The sequence below is a fragment of the Eschrichtius robustus genome, chromosome 20 (assembly GCF_028021215.1).
Source record: "Eschrichtius robustus isolate mEscRob2 chromosome 20, mEscRob2.pri, whole genome shotgun sequence".
NCBI lineage: Eukaryota > Metazoa > Chordata > Mammalia > Artiodactyla > Eschrichtiidae > Eschrichtius > Eschrichtius robustus.
In genome coordinates, this window is record NC_090843.1 from 14057805 (window position 1) to 14070320 (window position 12516).

General features: G+C 35.3%; 1 protein-coding gene across 12 annotated transcripts in view; it reads left to right on the top strand.

Moving 5' to 3' along the window:
• BPTF (bromodomain PHD finger transcription factor) overlaps nt 1-12516 on the top strand; it is a 139068-nt gene that overhangs the window by 56875 nt on the left and 69677 nt on the right. For 9 of the 12 annotated variants that reach the window (XM_068529938.1, XM_068529939.1, XM_068529944.1 and 6 more), the window contains 2 exons: nt 7917-8105; nt 11974-12161. In XM_068529938.1, coding sequence (XP_068386039.1) covers nt 7917-8105; nt 11974-12161 — 377 coding nt within the window. The remainder of the gene's footprint in view (nt 1-7916; nt 8106-11973; nt 12162-12516) is intronic. The other 3 variants (XM_068529941.1, XM_068529947.1, XM_068529945.1) reach the window with 2 other exon arrangements.

Consider the following 12516-nt stretch of genomic DNA (forward strand, 5'->3'; position numbering starts at 1 on the left):
TCTTTTTTTTTGTTGTTGTTTTTTTTTTGGTTGTGGACCATTTTTAAAGTCTTTATTGAATTTGTTACAGTATTGCTTTTGTTTTATGTTTTGGTTTTTTGGCCGTGAGGCATGTGGGATCTTAGCTCCCTGACCAGGGATTGAACCTGCACCCCCTGCACTGGAAGGCAAAGTCTTAACCACTGCACCACCAGGGAAGTCTCTCTCATACCCTCTTTTTTTTTTTTAACATCTTTATTGGAGTATAATTGCTTTACAATGGTGTGCTAGTTTCTGCTTTATAACAACATGGATCAGTTATACATATACATATATTTCATACCCTCTTTATTATTTTTTTCTTCTAGCTTCTTAAGGTGGATGCTTTGATTATTTTTTATTTTTTCTATGTCTGTTGTCAAGGCTATAAATTTCCCTCTATGTACTGCTGCTGTAGCTGCATCTCACAAACTTTAATATGTTATTTTGTCTTTATCATTCAGTTTAAAATACTTTCTAATTTCTATTATGATGTGTTTTTTTTACCCATTGCTTATTTAGAAATATATTGTTTAATACTCAAACATTTAGAGATTTTCTTTTCCTTTTTTTTAAAATTAATTAACTAATTTTTGTCTGCATTGGGTCTTCATTGCTGTGCGCAGGCTTTCTCTAGTTGTGGTGGGTGGGGGCTACTCTTCCTTGCGGTGCACGGGCTTCTCATTCCAGTGGCTTCTCTTGTTGTTGAGCACAGGCTCTAGGCACACGGGCTTCAGTAGTTGTGGCACGCGGCTCAGTAGTTATGGCTCTCAGGCTGTAGAGCTCAGGCTCAGTAGTTGTGGCTCATGGGCTTAGTTGCTCTGTGGTGTGTGGGATCTTCCTGGACTAGGGCTCGAACCCATGTCCCGTGCATTGGCAGGAGGATTCTTAACCACTGCGCCACCAGGGAAGTCCTAGAGATTTCTAGTTATCTTTTTCATTGATTTCTAGTTTAACACACTGTAGTCAGAGAACATTCTATACATGATTTATGTCCTTTAAGATTTGTTGAAGCTTGTCTTGTGGTCCAACATTTGGTTAATGTTGATAAACTGTCTCATATACACTCGAAGAGGATATCTATTTTTAGTTTTGGGGTACAGTACAGGACAACTAGGTCAGGGTTTTAATTGTTTTGTTGAAATCTATATCTTTGCTATTTTTTTTTCCCTCTATGCAAGATAATTTTTTTTTTAACGTCTTTATTGGAGTATAATTGCTTTATAATGGTGTGTTAGTTTCTGCTTTATAACATATGCAAGATACTTTTAAGTTATTTCTATTTACTGTGGGGTTGCCTTTTTATCTTTAAAATATTTTCAGTTTTTGCATTATATAGTTTGAGCCTGTGTTATTAGGTGCACATAATTTTTATATTGTTGAATTAACTTTATCTTTGTGAAATGTCCTTTATCTTTAATAATATTACTAAACTACAGCAGCTTTCTTTTGATTAGCGTTTGTATTGTATATCTTTTCTGGAATAGAAAGATACTTAAAAATAACCCGAGAATTTAAAATCTCTTTCAAAATACATCTACTTTAGAATTTCTTTAGAAATATATACACACATATGTATACATATATATGGATATTCATATTTATTTATTTCAAGCTGTATTTTGTCAAGTCCTGTCAGAGAGCACTATCATTTTCTTATGATAGATGACATTATGCAAAGGAAAAATTATAAATCTGTGGTCTAAAAATCTAAAGGAGTGAGAACATAAGAAAAATGGGCAGATTTCATGATTTCAAATTGGGTATGATTCAGAAAGATTTTATGTGGCTGAGATTGAAGTTTAAACTGAAAAGTTGGGCCGTATTTTGGGAAGTGTTTGTAGACATCACTTTAAAAAGTTAATCGCTGAATATCTGTTCCTCAGATTTTGCCCCGCTGCATCTGTATTCCAGACATTTCATTTCAGTTCATGAAAATGGTTATGTTGCCCAAAACGACCCCTTATAGCAAGTGTACTGTTTATTATTCAGTATAACTTCTTTGTAGTTAACAAATAGCTCAATTTCAGAATTACACTTTTGTTCTGGATTTTAGATTAGAAACTTTTGTACCAGATTGTCAGTTTTTCAGTATATAAGGAGAGACAGGGGCATGTGTCTTTCTAGCATCTTAACCTCAAATATACTATTGAGAATTTGTATTCAAACATATAATGCAGACAGCATTTGTTTTATTAAAGTTATGCCTCTAGATTTAATGCCTGGGATGAAGAAAATAGCAGCCGTAGATAAAACTGGCTTTATTTCCATAACTATTTATAATTGCTTTGAAAGTGTTTCCATGGACATATTGAAAGTCTAACATCTGTAAGGTTGAACTATAAGAACATATTAATTTAACCTGTTTCTTAACTTTTTGGGATAATGACATCTTAAAAGATAGTACTTTGCTTTAGGTTTGGATTTTATTATAAGGAAATTAAGTGGATGTAAGAGGCTGCTGATACTGGATGCTGAACTGATGTGTTTCCCGTTTACTTTTACCTCATTGAGTTGATTGATAATGGCTTTTGGAGGTTCTGCAGCTAAATATTACTCTTTTGTTTCTTATTCTTTTAAATGTGTTTGGTTTTAGCTTCTAGTCTAGAATATTTGAACTCTGAGGCCTATTGGTAGGGGATACCTTCTTTGTGGTGTTTTAAAGCAAATGCTTGAGATTTCTTTAATCCTAATGAAGTAAGGATGTAAAGAGTTCTAGAACAAGTCCTCTAAACTGAAATGGAGGAAAACTTAAGGCAAATTAACTTGGGACAGGTCAACAAAAAAGCTATGTATTATGAGTTATGGTAGTCCTCAGCTTGTTAGCACCTTGAAAGTTTAAATGGATAGATTCTGAATTCAGTTTGCTTTCAGTGGGGTAATAGTTTTTTTTAAGATCAAAATACCTTGGGATGGGATTGATTGCCTATTCTTTTATGAAGTACCATTATCTTCCTAATAGCAGAGAGCACTTTCTATGAAGTATTTTAAGATATGATTAGGTGGAATCTCTTAAGTCCTATCCCAGAGTTATTGTCTTGGTTAAAACCATACTTGGGGTGTATTGTATGCTGAAATAGTTTTTTGTGGGCTAGTCTAGAACCCAATCACTTTTTTTTTTTTTAATTTATTTATTTTTATTTTATTTATTTATTTTTTATTTATGGCTGTGTTGGGTCTTCGTTTCTGGGCAAGGGCTTTCTCCAGTTGCGGCAAGCGGGGGGCCACTCTTCATCGCGGTGCGCGGGCCTCTCACTATCGCGGCCTCTCTTGTTGCGGAGCACAGGCTCCAGACGCGCAGGCTCAGTAATTGTGGCTCACGGGCCTAGTTGCTCCGCGGCATGTGGGATCCTCCCAGACCAGGGTTCGAACCCGTGTCCCCTGCATTGGCAGGCAGACTCTCAACCACTGCGCCAACAGGGAAGCCCCCCAATCACTTTTTATTATACTTCTGTGAGAAAATGCACTCTGAATTCTGAGCTCATAAATGAGGGGATGTCTATATACTGTTTCATTATTCGAGAAGATGATTTTTAGACAATTATAAATTAAGAATACAGCACATTTCAAAACTAGATCTACAGTTGTGAAAGGAATGATTAGTGAGGAATTTGATGCTATTCATGTGAGACTTCTTTTCTTCCAAATATATGCATTTTACAGTATGAGTTAGTTGATTATATTACTGGTTTGCAGCTGTCAGATTTTAAGTTTGCCATTTCTATCTTTCATATAAAATTTTCTTATTATGAACATGCACAAAAGTTAAGAGAATAACATAGTGAACCCTCCCCCATATTTTAACACTTAGATTAGAAAATCATCAATATTTTGTCATACTAGTTTTACTCATGCTTTTTTTTTTTTTTAAACTGCTTTTTTGAGTGGGGAGGACTCAAATTTTTAAAAATCGCCCCCCTTTGACCCCAGGTGTACACTATTAGATAAATCATAATCCTTAGTTAATTGCACTCATCATTGGTCATTGCATAGTCCCCCTTAATTTATTCATTCACGTTTGAAATGATCTTATTAATGAAATAAACACCTAGGAACCTATCACCCAAAACAGAAGTCTAAGTCCTGCTTTGAAACTCACCTGTATCGAGCCATCTCCCCAGTCTCATTGCCTGCATCCTTCTACCCTACCTGAAGTGATTGTCACCCTAAATCCTGTGTTCACTAATATTTTCTTTCCTTTTTATGACAGAAATCCAGTAGAATTAAGACTATTGATACTAGAGGTCAAAGTGATGTATAACCCACATAACTGTTGCTTCATTGAGTTGATCTACATGGTTTGCTTGTAACATAAAAACTATGTATTTCTGTTTCGGTTGTTTTAAACTGTGTAGCAAGTGTGTTGTGTTAAGTATATCTTAGTAAGTGTATATGTTAAGTGTAACTTCGGGGAACTTAATCTTTTCACTTTATATTACTAATATAATGTTGTATGTTGCTGGAGTTCTTTCATATTAACTGTATTACAGTACTCCTCTGTGTAACTATAACACAGTTTATCCCCTTTCCTGTTGATGTGAATTTGGGTTGTTTCCTTACTGCAGTATTTTAAAGCAAATCCCGGACATCATGTTATATCAGTCCTACATACATTTCTAAAGAATATGGACATTTTCTTATATAATTACAGTGCCATTATCATTTTAATAAAATTGACAGCAATTCCTTAGTATCATCTACTATCCAGTCAATTTAAATTTCCTCACTTAAAAAAAATTTTTTTAAACATTGGCTGTGTTTTAAATAACTCCAAATAAGATCCCCGCATGACATGACATTTGGTTTTATGTCTACTGAGTCTCTTAATCTAGAGCATTCTCCCCTTCCCTGACTTTTTAAAGAATCCTAGTATATCCTCCTATGGAATATCCCACATCCAGGATTTTCTTTCCTTCTTCTTAGTGTTTAATTTGTTCTAAAGGCTTGATTAAATTCATTTTCAACTATTTTTGGCAAGAATACTTCATAAGCTGTGTTCTGGGTATTTCATATCATACTGCATCAAAAGGCTCATCATGATGTCTGTATGTTTTACCTTTACAAATTCTAAGATAGATCAGTGAGTTCAAAATCAGCTGTCTATTTGGAAGTTATAGTATATGATTTCTAATTCTATAATTTTTTCAGTATTTTTTTAACTGGAATTCTTCTGTAAAGAATTTTCCCTCATTAACTAAGTCTATTTGAATACCTTGAAATATAATTAGAGCAGAAATAAATGCTTAATTATTTCTCTTAAAATCTGATTTTCAGAGTCAGGAGTTGGTGTCCAGTTACCTTCAGTGGTGATTTCTGAGTTATGAACTTTGGGGGGAGGGGCATGCTTTTCTCATTTTAAGTATGTGTTTGAACTCATAGGTCTTTATGTATGCAGTTTGTTTCAGTCAGTTGTAGTTATCATTAATTTGGTTATATTGATTTTCAGGAGCCCCTTTATGTTGGCTTTTGAGTCCTTTTTGCTGTGTATGACCCCAGTAGTCTCTTTTGCTTTTTTGCTTTTTGGGAGAGTAAGATGTATGCAGCTTATCTTATACATTTCTTACCCCAGACCTCGAATCAGTAATTCCTGCAAGAAGCCCTGGTTCCTTATTGTGGGGAATGATATTTAGAGACCATCATCTGAACCCAAGAGTATTTACTGCTCTTGGGCTCTCACTGCCTCTAGGATTTTTTATTGGGTAGTGTTAGGAAATACGTATTTTGGAAAAGAAAAAAACCAATTCATGTTGACATTTCAAATTCAGATTGAGGATTGCATACTTAGTTTCTTTTTTTACACTTGTATCTCTTTTCCTTTATACTGAATGCCTTAGTTCCTGACAACAGTAACTTAATTATATACTTGCTTTATCCTGTTATAGATGTCCATTAATAATACATATTATTTTTATAATTATTGTTAATATCTTGATGTGCATTAATAATAGTAATAAGAAGAAATGATTTAAATAGCATAGTAATTTCATAATACCAGTATTATTGCTCACAGTAAGACTACTGAACGGCATTTAAGATTTTTTTGCAGCTCTTTATCTTTATACCATATTTCCAGTAAGAATGTATAGTCAAAATTCTGTGTTCCAAAGTCACTTGAAATAATCTTTTTCTCTGTGTGGTTATGCCAACAACTTGATACACGATTAGGCTGTTTTCTTTCAGTTTTTAGGGGCTGCATTTCTAGCTTGAATTTTTAAAAAATGTAAAACATTTATATGATTCCAAAGTCAAACTTTGTAACTGTTATCTATTCAGAGAATTTTCACTTTCATCCCTTCCCTCTCTAGGTAAACATTTCCTTCCTTTCCCTTACAGGTAGCCATTTTTATTAAGTTTTGGTTATTCTTCTAGTGTTTTTTTTTTTTTTCATATAGAAAAGCAAAATATGTGCATAAATTCATATTTCTCTCCCTTTCTTACATGAAGTTAGCATACTCTAAGTACTGTTCTGCATCTTTCTTTTTACATTTAATCTTGAGATCATTTCATATGTGGATATAATGATTTCCTCAGTCCTTGTTATGGTGCATGATATTTTATTGTATGTACCACCTTTTATTCAGCCAGGGCCGTATTGGTGGGCATTTTGTTTTTTCTGGTCTTTTGCCATTATAAATAGTGCTACAGTGAATACCTCTGTAAATATCAGTAAATAATTTAGTATTTTTGCCAGTGTATTTCAGGGTAGATTTATGGACATGGGATTGCTAGGTTAAGAGTAAATGCATCTGTAATTTTTCTAGATATTGTCAGTTCCCTTTTATCCAGTTTGCACCACTTTACAGTCCTACAACAATGTGTGGCAGTACCTCTTAACCCACTGCCTCTCTACCTGAGTGTATCGTGAGACTTGGATTTTTGGCCACTCTGGTAGCTGAGAGGTAGTTTCTCTATACAATTTTACTTTGCATTTCTCTTACTTTGAATTAAGTGAGCATATTTCCATGTTTAAAGGCCATTTTTCTTTTTCTTTTTTGTGGCTGAATCGCATGGCTTGTGGGATTTTAGTTCCCTGACCAGGGATTGAACAGGGGCCCTTGGCAGTGAGAGCGCGGAGTCTGAACCACTGGACCGCCAGGGAATTCCCGCCATTTTCATTTCTTTCGTCACTGTTTATATATTTTTCCCATTTTTCTTATCAGGTTGTTGGTTTTTTCACTCAAAAAAAAATTTAGGAGCTCATGATACATCACAGATAGCCTTTGTGATATACTGTCGACGACTTTTAATTTAGGGGATTAATTTAAAAGGTATCTTAATAGTGGCAAAATGAAATGCACAGGGAGGCTCTAGATTTCTGAACTGCCGAGGAAAGACCTAGGCTTTCAGTTCATGGTAGCATTCATTTTGATATACTTTTAGGAACTATACTCTTAGTGATACTATTATATTGGTCTTAAAATTAACAATCACTTAGGCATTACCTTCTAGTTAAATTTGGGGGTATAGAATTCAGGCAGAAAACCTTAGAGATAAATAATCCTGTTTAATTCTGTTTCGAATACTGTTTGAATACTTTTTGAAAAGTAAGAATATAAATTTCAGATTTTGAGGGATTTTCTTAACAAAATCAATTCTGCAGTATCTGGCACATCATAAATTTTGTGAGATTGTTATATCACTTTATTATTCTGAAAGATTGTCTGCTGTGTACTGTACACTAAGGTGATAAGAGCCTGAGTTAATACTGGGAGACTTAAAAAACAATTCATAGGGTGTTGTTTACAAATTTCTTTTCATACATTGCATTATTCATACATGAGCAGCTTTTTAAAATCCAGCTTTGTAATGCAACCCTAAAACAATTAAATGTCTTTTCTGACAATTAGTTGTTTTTGATGTGATTTCCAATTTAAAAATCAGGTATTCTATTTTTCTAGAAGAACCTAACAAGACATGTGACAGCAGTAACACTAGTGCTACCACTACCTCCACCCAGCCTAATCTGGAAAACAGTAACAGCAGCAGTGAACTAAATTCTTCCCAGAGTGAATCTGCTAAGGCAGCTGATGATCCTGAAAATGGAGAAAGAGAATCTCATACACCTGTCTCTATTCAAGAAGAGATAGGTAAGAATACACTTCATACATTGAAAGGAGCTTTTTTATTTTTTTAATTTTTAATTTTTTAAATAAAAGTTTGATGGGGGGGTGGGAAGATTTGGATTTTCTTTTCCTTTTTTTTTTTTTTTAAACACAAGTGACACTTGCACTCAGTGTTTTTCTTTTAAAAAAATAAAAAAGCACGTGGGAAAAAATACATCTTTTTCACACCCCCTCCCCAAAGGTAACCACCATTATTTGGTGTGTAACATTTTATATCTTTCTCCGTGCAGTTACATTAATTAATGTATGTATGTTTACAAAAAGTTTTTTTTTTTTTTTAAATATAAACGGGATCATTCTGCATGTGTTGTTCTGCATCTTGCTTTTTTCACTCAGTAATACATGTAGGGGTTCTTTTCATGTAAAAAATTGATTTTATTCTTTTTTTAACTGCTGCATGGTACTCCACAATACAGATGAACCATAATTCATTTACTATTTCTCTATTAATGGACATTTAGGCTAACAGTTTTTTCATTATTACAACTAGTGGTGCTTTTTAACATCCTCACCATATATCTCTGTGTACTTGTATTTCTGGCAGTATAGATACAGTAAATGGAATTGCTGGATCATATGGTAGGTACATGTAAAAAATAGTGATGGCTACTGCTTAATTGTACGTTAAAAGGAATTTATACTAATCATTTACATGTATGTGTATTTCTTCATATTCTCGCTAAATTTGACATCATCTATCTGTTACATTTTTGCCAATGGTGAAAAGTATTTCATTTTAAAGTTTGCATATCCCTGCTACTAATGTGGTTGACTTTCTTTTCATGTGTTTGCTGAACTTTCTGTGAATTGCTTATTCATATTTTTTGCTGATTTGTTTCTACTGAATTTTGATATTTTTCCCAAATGAGTTTTAGGAATGCTTTATGTATTGTGGGTATTAATTTTTGATTTTACCTATATATTTATATAGTCATTGCTTGTTTTTAACTCTTTCTGTTGTTTTATAAAGAAATTTTTACATTTTTTATGCAGTTAAATTTATCAGTCTTTTTCTTTAGGATTTCTCTGGATTTTGTGTCTTACTAAGGAAGACCATCCCTATCCCAAGAACATACATATATTTTACAGTAATTTCACATAATACTTCTATAACTTCATTTTTAATTCTTCTGGTGTATAATTTTGTGTATGATATGAGATGGAGATCTGTCTTAATTAGAACCTTTTCAATTGCAAGTGACCAAACCAGCTTAAACTAGCTTAAGTGAGAAGGGAATTTAATTAGCTCATATAATTGGGAAGTCCAAGCCATCACCAGGCATAACTGGACCTCCAGGTATCAAAACTCTTTCCATTTTCCTCTTTCTGTCTCACCTTTTGGATCTGCATATGTTTGTGTGTTAACCTCATTCTCTCCTAATACAGACAGGCTTTCCCCAAGTGGCAGGGAAGATGGCATCAGCGGTTTGTATTCATATCTTTCCAAGGTCTGTGACCCAAAGGCAAGGCCCCTACTCCTGCTCCAAATCAAAAGTCCTTGAGGAGGGAATTTGAGTGGCCTATCTTGGACATATTGTTCCTAATCCTGTGGCCAGGGCAGGCAAGGTATTATGATTGATGGCTCCAGCAAAAGTATATAATTGGAGTGGGGTAGAAATGGTTTTCCAAAGAAGGAGAGATGCTGTGAAGATAGGAAACAGCAAATATCCACAGTTCCACCCTAGCTCAGTACAAACGTGTGTATTCAAATTAAAAAATGCCTCTGCCTAACATAATGGAAAGATCTCACCCACAACTGAAAATTTTTTCAAAAACTTCTCTCCCAAAATGAACATCTGGTAATTTTAACTGTATCTAGGATTTCTGTGTATTGTGTGTATTATTTTGATTATGTCTGGTTGTGGCTTATCTTGATCTTACAATCCATGAGCCAAATTATGAACTTAACTACCTGTGACACTTATTAACCTGATGGTGGACGGTGTTCTCTGATAAACCTGGCGGCCCTTTTCTGGGAGGTTTTCTGGGAGAATGGATATGGATGAGAAGTGAGAAGCATACGGGAAGATTCCCCTTCTGGAGGCCATTCTCCTTTAACAGCCTAGATCCAGCTGACTTCTGTCAGGGATGGCCTGCTGGAAATTGCTGTAGGTTTGAATAATTATACATCCCAGTGTGACAGGTTTGGGGTTTTTTTCTGGCAGTAACACCCCCTTATAGATTGCCTGAATACCCAGATAGTACCTAATGCCCAGAAGCTTGCCCAGAGTCCCTGAGGGTAAACCCCCTCTACTTGCCCAGTTTGTCTGCCCCAGCCCCCAGGTGAGCGAAGTCTGTCTAGGCTCCTGCCTCTTGACTCATTAAACAGTGAGTTAGGGAGGCTAGGGCCAGGCAGCTCTGTACTCAGCCTCCAGGCTGCATCACAGTGATTCACTCCTTTAAACAGGAATGTGGCCTTTGGGCAGGGTGTGCTAGACGATGACCTCCACTCTTAGCCTTGTCTCCTCTCTCTGCTCCTTCAAGTCGTACCCCCAGGGACGAATTTTCTGCCTCCTTTCCCTTATTTGCACTAAACTTAGCAAGTGGCAAAGGATTGACTCTCACCTGTTGGATTGTTGGCTCTAAATTGAGGCGCTTAATTTAGAAAGTGCTGTGCCATTCCCTTTCTGCTTTTAGGAAGTCTGGCCTTGACTAAATGATGTCTAAAAAGTCTTTATTGTAGGACTTCAAAGACAGTCCCAAGAAGTAGCCACTATCGGGAATTCTCTGGCAGTTTAGTGGTTGGGACTCCACACTCTCACTGCCGAGGGCCCGGGTTCAGTCGCTGGTTGGGGAGCTAAAATCCCACAAGCCGCGTGGTGTGGCCAAAAAAAAAAAAAAAAAGGTGCCGCTGTAGTTCATCGTGTCGGCACAGAACTCTAGCATGGGTACAATCATGGTCTGAGAGCCGAGAGAAAATCGTGGATAGTCTAACTAACCAACTGCTTTGCTACCACACATTGAAGGTTACTAGCTTTCCAGCCTGAGATGGCAAGATACCCAGTACCCCTACCCCATCTTGATTTAGTCAGTGCCATATTTTCTGCTTGGTTTTTCATTTGCCAGTGCCACACTGTCTTAGTTTTTAAAAGCTTTAAATTAAGAAAGAAAAATGAGATCTTGTTCAACTGTCTGGCCAGTGGAAATTGGATAGTGATGCAATCGTTTTAGAACGTATAGAAATTTTCAGCTGAAGTGAGATTTATGGAAAAGCAGAAATTGCTCCTTGGCAGTTAAATCTGTCACTTTAAAAAATTAAGATATTATGAAAATGTGAGCGGCCTTTATTATATTTTAAAAAGCTAATGTAGTTGATTTTCACATGTACAGTTATCTGCATACACAGATAATTATCTAGATTCTTTAGGAAAAAATTCACTTGGCATTTATGTTTATAAGCTTTAAATTATTAGGTATTTAAACAGAATTTCAGTGGAAATCTTTCTAAAATTAATTATATCCTTTACTTTTAATACAGAAATCCATGTCGAATATATAAGGCAATATTTTATTAGTGTGCATTTTGAGTTATGTTTGTTACTTGTAAATCTGTAGCAGCCCTTCCTCTTTTCTAGTAGCTGAGCTTTAAAACAGATTACCTGGCATGTTTGAATTTTCTGTAAAATAATAAATGACTCACAGTAAAGTTCTGACATACTTTCTTTGGAGTAAAACTTTAAGAATTAATGCATTTGCTTTGGCTATTCAAGGACTTTTTATTTTCTGGATCTTAGTTGTCTACCAGATAGAAGTTTTGGATAAGTAAGGTGTTATTACTATATGTAATTTACTTACTGTTAGCAATTACTTTTGGCTTTTTATCTGATAACAGGTGATTTCAAATCAGAGAAGTCTAATGGGGAAATAAGTGAGTCTCCTGGAGGTGGAAGAGGAGCGTCTGGTTCAACTCGGATTATCACCAGGTTACGGAATCCAGACAGCAAACTGAGTCAGCTGAAGAGCCAACAGGTGGCAGCCGCAGCCCACGAAGCAAATAAATTATTTAAGGAGGGGAAAGAGGTGTGTTTTTTCTGTTTAAAACAAAAATCTCTGGAATGTAAAATCATTTTTAAAATAGGGGCAGGAGGTTTGTAGAGGTACTTTTGAACTGTATTTTCCTCACTTCCGAGAGTGTAGTGTGTAACGAGATTAAAAGTGTTAGGTTTGTATTATGCTAAGTATAGTTGTACACCCAAATTTCAATCCATGCATAGAAATGCTGTAAATGGGTAGTATTGTTTCTGACTATATGGTTAGTTTTATTGTATATAATTCTAAAGAGATAGAGGCTGCTTCTTCACATGTGGGAACAGGTAGGCTATTTGTGGGCTTTATTAAAGATTTAATGCTCAGTTCTGGCTGTAGTCATTTTAGA